At 45.4% G+C, this 15,531-nt stretch overlaps 1 protein-coding gene across 1 annotated transcript; it reads right to left on the reverse strand.

Moving 5' to 3' along the window:
* Positions 1 to 613: 613 nt before the first annotated feature.
* On the reverse strand, positions 614 to 15,436 carry LOC134396087 (tripartite motif-containing protein 10-like). The gene is made up of 7 exons (XM_063122440.1): positions 15,012 to 15,436; positions 12,490 to 12,585; positions 11,324 to 11,554; positions 9,064 to 9,086; positions 8,412 to 8,524; positions 5,739 to 5,771; positions 614 to 1,131 (listed from the first exon to the last, which is right to left on the reverse strand). The coding sequence occupies exons 1-7, from the start codon at positions 15,423 to 15,425 to the stop codon at positions 614 to 616; spliced, it is 1,428 nt and encodes a 475-aa protein (XP_062978510.1). The 5' UTR covers positions 15,426 to 15,436.
* Between the last annotated feature and the right edge of the window lie 95 nt (positions 15,437 to 15,531).

Genomic DNA, 15,531 nt, shown 5'->3' on the forward strand with positions numbered 1-15,531 from the left:
AGGTGGACCGTTTTGCCCATTATAATGGCATTCCCCTTGGACTTGCTGAATCCGAGCCCACCCACAGGCCATTCTCAATGGAAATCACATGGGAGATGCATTTGTCTCTGTGAAACAGCAGAATGAGAGGCCTTTTTGGATATGGAGACTTTGGCAGGAATGTCACATCAGGATCAATGACAAGCTACAATGCACCTGTGTGTGTGTGTGTGTGTGTGTGTGTGATCGCGTGCGCATGTGTGCAAAAGAGAGAAAGAATTTTTGTGGTGGGTTTTCCATCTTAGCAGATAATGGAAATCTTGTGGAGAGGGAGAGAAGGAAAATGGAAAATGAAATAAGGACAGGGTCATGAAAGCAGTACATTTAAAAAAAAAGTTGATCTGGATTATTCATGTGCTTCTCTCTCTTTAAGAAGTAAGGGATGAGGGAAGTCTGGGGAAAGGGAGGGAGGAAATCAGGCACCATTTTAGTCCATTTAGTTCTGGTGTCTGTGACTGGAGGCCTCTCAGGGGGCCTTTGCAGAAGGGGGAGCCCTTGACAAAGGGAGGTTTGATCCTTAAATTAACCAGTCTGATGTGGAGAGAAGGGAAAGTGAGGAAGGGTTTGCGCTGCCTTAAGGAGAAATGGTGAGGGGGCCTTTTCCCCATACATGGAAGAAGGGCAGAACGGTCTCTCCTGCAAAGGAGGCTCCAGAGAAGGCGTAGAGGAGGGTCCCCCTGTAAGCATCGTAAAAGGCCACTCGCCCCTCATCGCAGTTCAGAGACACTCGGATCTTCTTGAGCTCCCCACTCAGGGACAGACGAGGGGAATGAGGGGGGTTGCAAGCCTTATAAACACTTCCAAAATACCTCACAACCCAGAACCCTTCCTCAGGACTAAACACAATCTCACCTTTTCTCCTCACAGACTTTCTGGCGACCCCTACAGCCCATGTTCCCTTACTTCCCACCCTGACTTTCCAGAAATGTCTGCCTGCCACGAATCCCTCATGTCCCAACACACATGACCATGTTTCAAATCTCTCAGGATTGTCGGGCACATCTTGCCATTCGTCTCTCCATCTCACACTTTTATGGTCCTCAGACAGGATGAGGTTGGGATTCGCTGTGTCTGAATCCAGAGTGACGTTTGCTGTTGGGGATGGAGCAAGAGGACGAAAAGAGAAGATGAGCATAATCCTCTGGGGAGATGACAGAGTTCTTAAGTGTAAACAACCCATAGATTTCCCCTAAAATCAGGGAATGTGAAAACAGCTCAGTATGATAACAGGAGCATGAATAACTCAAATGCTCAAAGCAGAATCAACACAACAGCTCCCAAACCCAGTTTCCCCAGACCTCTCCTCTCTTTCCCTCCCTCTGTCCTTCCTGCCCACCCTGAACGGCCAAACTCCCCCTCCCCTGTATCCCCCCCATTGCCCTGAGAACCCCCCCCCAATGGCCTCTTCCACATGAGGGTCACTGCATGTAAAGTGATCTATTCAAAATATCTAGATCCTGCTACTCCTGTGTTAAAACCACCCTCAAAACATTATTGTAGCCTGGCCCTGCCTCATTCAAGGAATTTTATGTTCTTTTCCACTCCAATCCCTCTGGTGTTTTCCCATCACTTCTCCATTCTTTTTTCCTTTTTATTTCTTTGGCAGTGCTGGGAGCCCTCGTTCTGGCAAACACGCAAAGGAGCCTTTTCCCTTGCAAGTGTCTTAGGGGGGATCTACACTACTGCTTTTAAAGCGCTTTAAAGCACTTTGAAAATGTTTTCAAAACTGTATATGCAGTGTGTCCTGGGCCCCAACAGTTGTCAAAACTGTTATAAAGCCCTTTAAAGCAGTAGTGTAGATCCCCCCCCCTGTTCTCCCCCTTCCTTTGCATACAATGATAGTATGAGACCTTTGTGATATAATGACTGAACTTGCGCTAATTCTTGGGAGTTAGGAGAGACAGACTTCATTCCCAACTGAGACAGCTGGGTCTCATCTGCATATTGTGGTCTGTGGTGTCCTTAGTATGTGGATGGCACCCAGCTAAACCTCTCTTTTTCATCAAATCCAGGTGAGGCAGTGCCTGGGCACAGTAACACACTGGATGAGGGCCAATAAACTGAGACTCACTCCAGACGAGACAGAAGTACTGTTAGTGGGTGGTTCATCTTCCCAGCTAAGCAATGTTCACCTTTTTCTGAAGGGGGTTTCACCCCCCCCCAAAGGATTGGGCTTGTAGTGTGGGGGTGCTCTTGGATCCAGAACTGTCCCTTGAGGCACAGGTGGACTTTGTGGCACAGATATCATCTTAAACTGATATCCCAACAACACCCTTATCTGGGGAGAGACAGCCTAGGTACAGTAATCCATATTCTGATCACCTCTTGTCTAGATTACTGCAATGTGTTATACATGGGACTGCCTTTGATAATATTTATTTACATTTATTTATTTATTACATTTATATACCACCCCATAGTCAGAGCTCTCTGGGAGGTTTACAAAAATTGTCTGGAAACTTCACCTGATCCAAAACAAGGTAACAGGATTGTTCATGGGGACTGGCCAACGTGATCATATCATGCCAGTATTTTTCCAGGTGCCCTGGCTGAATGTTTGTTGTTGTTTATTCGTTCAGTCGCTTCCGACTCTTCGTGACTTCATGGACCAGCCCACGCCAGAGCTTTCTGTCGGCCATCGCCACCCCCAGCTCCCCCAAGGTCAAGTCTGTCACTTCCAGAATATCATCCATCCATCTTGCCCTTGGTCGGCCCCTATTCCTTTTGCCTTCCACTTTCCCTAGCATCAGCCTCTTCTCCAGGGTATCCTGTCTTCTCATTATGTGGCCAAAGTACTTCAGTTTTGCCTTTTATACCATTCCCTCAAGTGAGCAGTCTGGCTTTATTTCCTGGAGTATGGACTGGTTTGATCTTCTTGCAGTCCAAGGCACTCTCAGAATTTTCCTCCTACACCACAGTTCAAAAGCATCTATCTTCCTTCGCTCAGCTTTCCTTATGGTCCAGCTCTCGCAGCCATAGGTTACTACGGGGAATACCATTGCTTTAACTATGTGCGCCTTTGTTGTCAGTGTGGTGTCTCTGCTCTTAACTATTTTATCAAGATTTGTCATTGCTCTCCTCCCAAGAAGTAAACATCTTCTGATTTCCTGGCTGCAGTCAACATCTGCAGTAATCTTTGCGCCCAGAAATACAAAGTCTGTCACTGCCTCCACGTTTTCTCCCTCTATTTGCCAGTTATCAATCAAGCTGGTTGCAATAATCTTGGTGTTTTTTTGAGGTTTAACTGCAACCCAGCTTTTGCACTTTCTTCTTTCACCTTCGTCATAAGGCTCCTCAGCTCCTCCTCGCTTTCAGCCATCAAAGTGGTATCATCTGCATATCTGAGATTGTTAATGTTTCTTCCCGCGATTTTAACTCCAGCCTTGGATTCGTCAAGCCCAGCATGTCGCATGATGTGTTCTGCATACAAGTTGAATAGGTAAGGTGAGAGTATACAACCCTGCCGTACTCCTTTCCCAATCTTAAACCAGTCCGTTGTTCCGTGGTCTGTTCTTACCGTTGCTACTTGTTCATTATACAAATTCCTCAGGAGGCAGACAAGATGACTTGGTATCCCCATACCACCAAGAACTTGCCAGAGTTTGTTATGCTCCACACAGTCAAAGGCTTTAGAATAGTCGATAAAACAGAAATAGATGTTTTTCTGGAACTCCCTGGCTTTCACCATTATCCAGCGAATATTGGCGATTTGGTCTCTAGTTCCTCTGCCTTTTCTAAACCCAGCTGGCAATTCTCGCTCCATGAATTGCTGGAGTCTACCTTGCAGGATCTTGAGCATTACCTTGCTGGCATGTGAAATAAGTGTCACTGTCCGATAGTTTGAACATTCTTTAGTGTTTCCTTTTTTTGGTATGGGGATATGAGTTGATTTTTTCCAGTCTGATGGCCATTCTTGTGTTTTCCAGATTTGCTGGCATATGGCATGCATCACCTTGACAGCATCATCTTGCAATATTTTAAACAGTTCAGCTGGGATACCGTCGTCTCCTGCTGCCTTGTTATTAGCAATGCTTCTTAAGGCCGATTCAACCTCACTCTTCAGGATGTCTGGCTCTAACTCACTGACCACACCGTCTGACCTATCCCCAATATTATTATCCTTCCTATACAAATCTTCCGTATATTCTTGCCACCTTTTCTTGATCTCTTCTGTTTCTGTTAGGTCCTTGCCATCTTTGTTTTTGATCATACCCATTTTTGCCTGGAATTTACCTCTGATGTTTCTAATTTTCTGGAAGAGGTCTCTTGTCCTTCCTATTCTATTGTCTTCTTCCACTTCCGCGCATTGCTTGTTTAAAAATAATTCCTTATGTCTTCTGGCTAACCTCTGGAATTTTGCATTTAATTGGGCATATCTACCCCTATCACTGTTGCCTTTTGCTTTCCTTCTTTCTTGGCCTACTTCCAGTGCTGGTATTAACATTTAAAGCCCTAAAAGACTTGGGACCAGGTTATCTGAAGGATTGTCTCCTCCCGTATGGACCTGCCCAGACCCTAAGATCATCTTCAATTGTCCTTCTCTGGGAGCCACAGCCAAAAGAAATGAGGGAGGTGGCTACCATGAAAAGGGCCTTTTCTGCTGTGGCACCCCAGTGGTGGAATGAGCTTCCCAAACAGGTTCACCTGGCACCTATATTGTGCTCTTTCCGAGACAGGTGAAGACCTTTTTCTTTTCCCAGACATTTTAGCATTCCACTCTTAGAGCTCTGTTGTTTAAAATCTGCTGTTGCAATTTAAATCTCTTCATCGCTGCTAGGTTTTACTCTGGTTGTAATTTTATACAGTAGTTTTAAGCTATTATTAAGAAATAAATATATTATATTTTAGATGGTATTTTATGCTGTATTTTGTGGTTTTAATTTTTGTGAACTGCACAGACAGTTTTAGCTATTTTGCTGTATAGAAATGTAATAAATAGTATGGAGTGTCCGAGCTGATATACTTCAGCCTGCTCAGGTGTGCATGGATGGCCAGAGCTCCACACGATTGGGAGCTTTGCTTTTTCATGTTTCCTGATCATATGGAGGCCTCCCTATGCACAGTCCCCTGTATTTATTATTTATTTATTTATTTATTTATTTATTTATTGCACTTATATACAGCTCCCATAGCCGGGGCTCTCTGGGCGGTTTACAAAAGTTTACAGAACTTTTTACAGAACGTTTACAGAAGTTTACAGTTTACAGAACTTAGAAGAGCAAAACGGGGGGGGGGGGGAAACTATTCTACTTTTGAATTTCAAATTAAACGGGATTAAAGAACACTTCAAGTCCAAACGAGTAGCAAGATCTCAATACTATTTGCATTGCTCCTAAAAGTTTAACAATGGGTAAACCCTGACAAACATGCCCACAGCTTTAATAGGTGCTTTCACCAGATTAAAGAAATCTTACACTGATGAATAGTACAGTTTTTAAATGTATTCATGGACACGTGTTGCCAAAGTGCATTTGAATGCCTGGAAAGTATGGAAGGGAGGAGCCTATTGCTATCTGGGCCTTCATTGTTCATATGGAGAGCCCAAACGTCACTACAGGGCTGCTGATTACTCACAGTAACCCTTTCTATAGTTCCAAAGGAGGCAGCACCGAACTATTTAATCACAATGAAGTACAGCCAGCAAAATGTCTGACCGTTCCACTTCCCTCCTGTGAACGTGGTTCTCATTGGACATTTACCTTTCTTCAGATGTAGTCCAGGCAACAGCGCATCTGGGGAAGGGAAATTATAGAAACTTTAACAGACATACCATCTATGAATCCAGTAGAAACCAATCTGGCAAAAGGGGAATCCTCTTTGTAAGTTTAAACTGTTTCCAAATAACAGCTCGATCCTGTGCTTGTTTCTCAGTGACCTGCTTCATGCCAGGTTGCTGATTCAAGCCCCAAAACGCGGCTTTTCATTTCGTTGGTCTGAAGCCAATGGGGCTGGCTCACTGGGAATGTTAACAAGTCACCCCACAACCGCACAACAGGCCAAGGGTTTGGTGTGGCTTCTTTGTTGGGTTTGCCAGAACTTTTCTCTCTGGGATTCTGTCCGTGCTCAGAAACAAATGCACACCATGCAAGTCTTACTTAGCAGAGCTAGTTTATTCACTTCAGGCTTCTGTGCAGTCCTGTTCAGTTCAGTTCCATTTTACAAAAGTGAGAAGCTATATACACATCTACACAGTTCTTATCTACATTACATACAGCTGTGATTAGGCTAACCCAGCCTCAAGGATCTTTGGTATATTCATATCATTAACACCATGATATCTTAGAATCCTGGCAAGGTTCCCAGTACAGCTTCTATCTCAAGGTAATTGCACACAGATAGTCTTTCTCTGTTTAACCCTGAGATAGCCATACATACACAATTTTAATGACTAAGCAAGTATTACTTTTCATATACTTAACATTCTTAACCATCACAACAAGCCACCCTCACCAGATACGGATGACACGAGAAGCCTCGCCTGGCATGAGTAATTATGCAAATGACGCAGCACATCACAAGCTACCATAGCTTATTGACCACTCTTGTGTCATGCAAACAGGCCCAGTCAGTGCCATCATATTCAGTGCAGCTCACAATCAGCTAAGCATGTATAAGATTGCAGCCGAAATCAAACAACTATTATTGTTGATTGATCAATAGAGGCAAAGTTCCCTGTTTAGTTTCTTGGAGGGTTCTGGGGATTAGATAGGGAATCAGTAATTATACAATGGTACGACCACAGAGAAGAGAGTTTATACTGAGCTCCATCACATCAGTGATTTATTGCCCTCTTGCTATGCCTGGTATGCAGTTTTGGAGCCCGGTACTCACATGACATTGTCCCTGTCCTGCACTCATCTCGCAGAAAACGCACTCTCCTTGCCTGCTGTTCCCTCATATTTAAAGATAAAGAGCTGACACTTTGGACATTGAGAGTGCTAAAGTAGAGCTTTCAGCATGCCAAGTTTGAATTAGATCGGTTCATTCCTTGATTTTTAAAGAAATGTTTAATTCCCCCCTTAAAACCTTGTACTGATAGTCCACCACTGTGAAAGTCCAACAGTGATAAATTCCACATGTTTGCAATTGTGAAGGATTAATTTTCCTTTCCTTTGATCATGTGAAGCTGTGCATCTCCAAGTTCATAAAACAGAGATCTGCCAGTTCCCTTACTCAAGAGTAAATCTGACTGAGTTCAACTGCATTTACATCCAATTCATACTAAAATCCCATGCATGCTTACCTTTGAGTAAACTCCACTGAACCGAGAGAGACTTGCTTCTGAGTAAACACATGTGCAACTGACTCTTAATAATGTGGTGACTCAGAAGCTTTTTTAAAAAGTTTGAAACAGCAAACTGGAAACAGCTCTGCAACTCTATGCTTACTTCTGAGGTCTGTTTACTCAGAAGTAAGTCTCTCTCTGTTCAGTGGTGGCCTGAGCACTGGGATTCCCTTGTGCTAGGTTGAGAACGACCCCCAACATTTCCTACAAGTGGAGCAGTCCCAATGCCCGCCCCCTCTCATCCCCATGGCTATCTCCAATTTCGGACCAGAGATCGGAGCAGGGATGAAAGGTTGTCAGCCTGACCCAAGCAGGCCTCTCCCAGGGCCAACCATCATCTGAGATTGGAGGTAGCGGGGGAGGGGGGAACCAGTTGCAGGACGGATCTTCCCTGCACAGGTGATTCCCAACACCCAGGCCGCCACTCTGATCAGATCAGAGGAACGGATGTGGCGTGGCCCCGGTCTCTTTCTATTTCATGGCAGGAGGCACAGTTGCGGACCTCCTTCCAGCATGATGGGGGCAAAGGAATGATATGGCATCATCTGACACATTGTGGGCGGGGTGATGGGCAATCTGCCCCCCAAATAGTTCAGTCCTGTCTTAAAGAAAACGAATGGAAATAAGTTCTGGGGACCCCACAGGAGGACCATGGCTATTTAATCCATGGATGAATAAAATGGTGTCAGGAGTGAGCAGCATGGAAGAAGAGGAATAAATAGACAGAACTCCCAGGCAAGATAAGAGGTGGGGTCCCCAAAGGGAACTCATTTCTTCTTTCCTGAGGTTTAGATTCATGGCTGAGTGATATGGAGTCAATAAGCAGGAAGGTTGACAAGTTTGTAGATGATACCAAATTATTCTGGATGGTGAAAACCCAAAGAAGAACTTGAGAAGCTCCCAAAAAACCCATCTTCAGTCTGGATTGATGGGCAACAAAATGGACTCTAGGTATTCCTTGAGGAAAAGGAAATGGTGGCCGGGTTGCCAAAATGGAAAACTGCTGTTTACTGCTGTTGCCACCATTTGTAACGAAATAAAATAAATTAATCCCCAGCACTGCATCCCCGCAGCCATGCTTCCTTACCTTTGAATTTCTTCATGACTCCCTCCAGAAAGGGATTTATTTCACGGAAGTCCCAGATCCTCCACTTCAGCTCTGGAGGGAAAGCTGCTGGATTCTCAAATGTCTCCTTCTCACTCCTGGTGGAGAAAAGACAAGAGTAACTGACCTATCCAATGAAGCATTCCCAAATGGATGAAAAAGGAATTAGAAAGCCTAGAGCAGTGGTGGGCAACATGTGTGGGTGTGGGTGTGGGTGAGGGTGAGGGTGTGTGAGCCACACTGGCCCATACAGAACCCTTCAGCATGCACTCAACTGAATGTGGCTGTGGGTGAGTGGGGAAGATGGGATGTTTTTGTTTGAGTGTAGTTAGGGTTAGTGGTCTGTGTTTTGCCTGTGTTTTGGCAAGGGCGGGGGGTTTGCCTGTGTTGGTGTTTTGGGAGAAAGTTTCATCTGTGGAGTTTTTGTATGTGTGATTTGGGGTGAGATGTGTGTTTTGAAGACAGAGAGGAGCCTTGAACCATGTGCAATACAGAATAGGAGTACTTGTCCCTTTTTTAATTTGCGTGATGTGGGATACATACATCCTCTGTCCAGGAGCATGAAGAGAACCATGTCCTTCCCATGCCCTCCAGACCCTTCCCAGAATCACGGAAATGAGTGGGAACCACTTACCTCTGCAAGGGGCTTCTCACGTCCTGCAAGGAAAGGAGAGAAGGACAAAGGAATTCAGTTCCTGCCAGTCACCCGTCTACAGAACCCTGGTGCCTCTCATGTTCAGCTGCTAATACTTCCACATAGTACCCTCCACTCAAGGACTATGAGAAATGGGTAAAACATCCTACAATAGGGGTTGGTCAGTCTCTGAGGCTTTCACAAGAGAGAGGCATTGACATCCATTTTAAGACAGTGGTCTTCCGTTATCCAGATCCAAGACCCATGTTAGACTCTCAACCTGCAACATGGACCCCACTCCCATAATTTCACGATTGTCCAACATGGTGGCAAAAGCTTTACCGCAACCCATCTGGAGTAATCTTGGCCAGATCTATACTAAGCAGGATATAACACTTTGAAAACATTTTGAAGGCTGTATCAGGTGTGTGTCCTGGGCCCCAACCATTGTCACTACTGTTATAAACCATTTTAAAGCAGTAGTGTAGAGCCTGCCCTTGTGACACACTTTTGGGTCGTGACCAAATCTGTCGACCCATTTCCCTGTGCACAGTCATTTCTAACAGTTTGGGGGCCTCTCTTTTATGACAAGGAAATACTCTGAAAAGGTCACATTTCCCTTTACAAATAAGAGGAATGTCAGCAGTGAGAATGCTTCAAGCCCTGGAGCAATGCAGAAGAGCAGCCCTGGGTCAGGGCAAGGGCCTGGCTAGTCTCAGACCCTGTTGGCAACACTGGATAATCTGATATTTCTGTAAAGGCTGTGAAGAAGACAGGAACCATTCACAACTGGGAGGCATTAGGGCCACATGCATTAGCAGAGATGTGAAAACAGCAAGAGATTCCATCTACATTACAGAGGAGCCTCCATTTCTATACAAGGATAAATGCCCCCATCCCTTGGGTGCTCCTGTATGGAACAGCTGTGGTTGTCAGTACTGTTACTGAGTTTGTCCCTCTCCAAATGTGTTCAAATTTGTGTGTGTTCTCAGGCAGGCATTCATTTTAAAGCACCTTCTAATATTGGCAATTGAGTATCTAGCAAAAGGTAGCCTAATGACTCACAAACTCAAATAATGTGGAATTTCACAAACTCACAAGAATTTTATATATACACTCATTAATTAGGGGAAATCAATGCTAGGGCATGCAAAATCAAAACAATCTGTTATGTAAATAGGAGTACATTACACTGCTAGGAGTGGAAAAGAGGTGTGGAGGAGGAGTAAGCTTTCCAGATTGGGGGGAAGGGAGAAAGTTTCCAACGGGGTTTTCTCTTAGAACAGGGCAGTGCAGTCAGGCTGATCCTGAGACATGGGGCTTCTCTAAATGAGCAATTTATAGCACACTTCTGGCCACTCACAGAAGTTTGTGGGTCCTTTGGATGACATCTCCCATACCATCCCCCAGTTATTCCGTTCAAACAACTCCCCCTCCCCAGACATCTCAATTCGAATAACTCAGGATTTCCCATCATGTACAGCTGAAGTTGCACTTCAAGACCCCCACTAGAGGGTGCTGTCCCCTTCATTACTCTGAGCACCGTGAGGAGGGAGAAGTTTTTGATTAGGACCCGCCTGGTCGCTTTTCTCCTCCCATGTAATGCAGAGCCCATTACAATAGCACAAGGAAAGCAGGCAGCAAAGCACTGGTAACCTAACGTGATTTCCCTCTAATCTAAAGAAGCCCCTGGTCACAACACACATGTAATAGAGAAAGAGGGTACAAGAAACTGCTGAAACGGTAGAATTTCAGGGGTGCCTCTCCCTGGGCCTCTCTGACCCATTTTTGAAGCTGAATTTGGGGTGCATTGGAACTTCTGAGTCTCAGCTGGGGAAGGAAAATGTGTCTGTTTAAAAGGGAGTTTGCAATGGATCTCTGCTTTTGGCAGGATGAGAATCTGAGGAGCCAATGTGGGGAAGGTGTGGAAAGATTAGGTATTGATCATGCCAGAGAGTGATGGATTCTGCTTTGAGTGTCAGGACTGGCTTAAGAAGGGCCGACTTCTCCCGTGCTTTGCCAAGGAGGAATGAGCCTTCCTTTCCATGTCAACAACAGCAGAATATTGGAGTGTTGATTTTCCCACCTTTGCTTTGGCAAGAATACTGTTCAAGGTACCACTTCACGGTTGCCAAACTGCCCAGGAGGTCTGTGGTGCCTGCCTTGGGCCCCTTCCTTCTGGAGATGAAGGAGTCAGGAAGGTTTTCAAGCCAGCTTCTGCCTTGGGGAGGATCCTGGGCTGCGTCTGCCACCACCTTACCTGCAGGAGTTCACTCGCTGGCTGCTGACATTTCTCCTCCATCTCCCGGATGAGACGTTCAAGAGAGGAGAGTTCTTCAGAGAGCCTGGCCCGGTGTTCCTCCCTCCTGCTGGCAATCTCCTTCTCCACCTCATCCAACTGGGCCAGCAGAAGCTGCTCTTGTTCTTCCAGCAACTGCTGTAGTTGTCTGAACTGAGCCACCGTCTTTCCCCTCTCTGCTCTTGTTTGCTTCTGCAAGAGGTGGATGGAAAGGGGAGAAATGATAACCACAGTCAGGAATAGGGCCATTCTTCATAGCATATGGGGTGGGTGAAATTGTGCAGCGTCCACATTGGGGAACACTCTGCACCACCGCTGTCTGCACACCAGGATGTGGTGCCGGTTCTGAGGCTTGACTTGGCCAGGCAAGGGCTCTCCCTGGATGCTGAACTGTCCCACTTCCCACTGCTAAGTTAATGAGGACTTTGAGGCTGCCATTTATGCAGTGGAGGGAAGTGCGCAATTTCTGGACACTCCAGAAATTGCACACTTCACCCCACTGTGTCAAAGTTCCCATTCATGCAGCGCTTCCATTAATGGAGCCTTTGCAGCTGGCACAGTGACACAGTGGGGTGAAGTGCATGATTTCTGTAGGGTCCTGAAATTGGGCACTCCCCCCACAGCATTAACGGAGGCTGCTATTAACACAGGGGTGTGTGGAAGTGCACGATGTCAGCAGCCAAGGTGGGTGGCAGTCAAACGTTCACAGTTGTGGGTCTGTGCTTGTGCCAAGCATTTCCCGACTGGGTCCAGGGGGCTGGAGGTGGGGGGGGGGATTAGCCTTCCGGACCCCAGTCGGGTGGTCATGACAAACCTACATAGCATCAAGAGGCTGAAAAGAATTTTATAGAAAGTATATTTATTTATTTAAAGCATTTGTATAGCTTCTACATTTTCATAGATATTAATTCCACATTCAATAAAGAAGATTCCTAAAGATGTACCAGGGCCCAGTCTCAGAACGGCCTTTCATTAGCCGCTGTACTGGTAGCTTCAGCCATTCCAGACAAGAGCAGTTCTGCAGAGCCAGGCTGCCTGAGGGCTTTTGATTACTCCGTATTTTATGCTACATTTTTACACCTATTGGTCAAAGCTCTTGTTCCCTTCCTAGTGATATTGATACTTACAAGCAGGTCTTCATTTTCCTTTTCTGTGTCTGCTTGATTTGCCAGAATTCTTTCTCTCTCTTTCCTCAGAATCTCCAAGCGACGATGGATCAGATCCTGAAACGAAAACAATATTCACATTTGGTTTAGAGAGAGAGAGAGAGAGAGAGAGGAGTTAAGATGCTTGTTCCCTGCCGTCCACTGGAGGGGGACATATGGGGCTCTCAATTGCCTTCTTTATGCCACACACACAAAAACTCCACTTGGAGTCTGAGTTAAACATGCACTGAGATGGAACGGGGGTCACCACCACAACCTGTCAAAACTCTGGTTCAGTGAACTGCTCTTGAAGAGTCCTTTAAATTTGAAGAGGAGAATGTTCTTTTCTGTCTCTCTGTTTGGGTGCCAGAAAGGGCTGGATGAAGCAAACTGAGACAGGCCGAGATTGTGCTGGTGGGTGGTTTGTCTGCCCGACTAAGTGATGTTCAGCCTGTCCTGGAGGGTCTTGTGCTCCCCCTAAAGGATCAGGTTTGTCATTTGGGGGTGCTCTTGGCTCCACAAAAAGCTTAGAGATGACCTGAATGTTGGATCCTGGAATGGATCTTGGTTATGTTTTTCCATTGCTGAGGATCTGGAAGAACAGAGGATTCAGCAGAAACTGAAAGGTCAACTCTACACCTGGACATTGAGTGTCATAATTGAATAATTGTCTAACTGATTGTCTTCAATTAAGGGTTGCAAGGAGTTGCATCATTGTACAGGTTGTCTATAAAAGTAAATGTGTTTTGCATGTTATTTCTGTCCATTACCCAACTTGATGTGAGCTGTATTGACTGACCGTTTGTAAGTATTTGTGTCTGTACTGCCATAACTAAATTATATATTTATTTGCCAGTAAAAAGGTTTATTTTAACCTACATGAATCTTTGTCTTAATTAACGTCTTTGCTGTCCCTTGGCTGAGAACCGCTGCAATCTCTGCTAGTCTCTGGAAGGCCCAGACAGAGACTTAACACAAAAGGTTATGTGCCAGAATCCCAGTCTGTGCCATAACTAATCAGCTTTTAAAGCCATAACTCAACACTGAAAACAAAAAAGAATACATATAAGAAGTGGAAGGAAGGCCAGGCTACAAAAGAAGAGTACAGACAGGTAGCTGAGGGTAGCAAGGGATGCTAAAAGCAACAAAAGAGTTTTCTTTAGGTACATGCAAAGTAAAAGACAGAGGAAAGAAATGGTGGTTCAACTGCTTAATGAGGATGGTAAATTGGTAACAGATGACAAAGAAAAGTCCAAAGTGTTCAATTCCTACTTTGGCTCAGTGTTCTCCAAAAAGCAGGTCTATCACACACACACACACACCTGCAAAAGTGAAGGACAAGCTGAGGGGGCAGGATTTCAGCTTGAAATTTATAAACAAATGGTCAAGGAACACCTAATTTCTCTGAATGAGTTCAAATCTCTAGGTCCTGATGAACTGCATCCTAGAGTAATAAAGGTGCTGGCAGAACAACTCTCAGAAAGACTGTCTATTATCTTTGTGAAGTTATGGCAGACGAGTGTGGGGCCAGACGACTGTAGAAGGGCTAATGTCTCTATCTTCAAAAAGGAGGAACTTGGGAATTACAGACTGGTTAGTCTGACATCCATCCCTAGGAAAATTTTGGAGCAATATTACAAGCAAGAATGATCTTGGAATTGTTGTAGATCAAAAGGTGAATATGAGCCAACAGCAAATGCGATCGTGGGCTGCATTAATAGAAGTATAGCTTCCAAATCACTCAAGGTACTGGTTCCTCTCTGTTCAGCACTGGTTAGGATTCATCTTGCGTACTGTGTCCAGTTCTGGGCACCACACTTCAAAAAGGATGCAGGCAAGCTGGAGGCAGTTCAAAGGAGGAGGAGGAGGATCAGGGGTCTGGAAAAAAAAACCTAAGGGGAGAAATTGAACGAACTGGGCATGATTAGCCTTGAGAAAAGAAGACTGAAGAAAGACATGTTAGCACTCTTCAAATTCTATAAAGGTTGTCACACAGAGGAGGGCCAGAATCTCTTCCCGATCATTCCTTGGTGCTGAACACAGACTAATGGGCTCAAGTTACAGGACTGTTAAAGCAGTACGACAATGGAACCAGTTACCTAGGGAGGTTGTGGGCTTTCCCACACTAGAGGCATTCAAGAGGCAGCTGGACAACCATCTTTCAGGTATTCTTTAACGTGGATTCCTGCATTGAGCAGGGGGTTGGACCCCACAGCCTTATAGGCCCCTTCCAACTCTATCATTCTTTGGTTCTATCATTCTACTTAAAGAGTGCTATTATGTCTCCCCTCAATCTTCTCTTTTCCAGGGTAAACATGCACAGTTCTTTCAGTCTGTTCTCATAGGACTTTGTTTTCAGACCCCTGATCATCCCCACTGCCCTCCTATGACCCCCCCCTCCTGACAAAACAAAAATAATATAATTTGCTTTGTTTTCAGACCCCTCCCAACTCTATAATTCTGATTCTATGACTCCATGAACAAAGATCCAGCTGTTTTCCTACCTTGTATTCCTGGGCAGCCTCTTCCTTGGGAAGAACAGTGTGTGATTTATGTTCTGGGGAGCCCTTGCACTTCCAGCACACCAGTTCTTCATCTTCTTTGCAGAACAGGCGGCGTTTTTCCTTGTGTCTTGCACACAGGCTCTCTTTTTCTAGGTGTAGTGGCAGGAGTTTAATTCTTTCTACAATATTTGCCAGCTGCCAATTGTGCCGGAAGTTCCCTCTCTGTATCGGGCCTCTGCAGACGGGACACTCCAAGTCCCCGCCCTGTTCTTCCCATGTCTCGCAGTAGTTTGTGATGCAGCCCAGACAATAGTTGTGGCCACAGTCCAGAGTCACAGGGGCTGTCAGATACTCCAGGCAGATGGGGCACGTGGCTTCCTGTTCCATATCTCTTGGTTGTGGGGCTTCAGCCATGGCGGATGGAGACCCGGTGTTTTTGTTGTCAGACGAGGCAACTTTGGAGGAGAATGGGCTAGAGTAAGTGGGGGGAAAGTGCCTGTTGGATCAGAATAACTACGGG

This window comes from Elgaria multicarinata, chromosome 3, assembly GCF_023053635.1.
Source record: "Elgaria multicarinata webbii isolate HBS135686 ecotype San Diego chromosome 3, rElgMul1.1.pri, whole genome shotgun sequence".
NCBI classification, from domain to species: domain Eukaryota; kingdom Metazoa; phylum Chordata; class Lepidosauria; order Squamata; family Anguidae; genus Elgaria; species Elgaria multicarinata.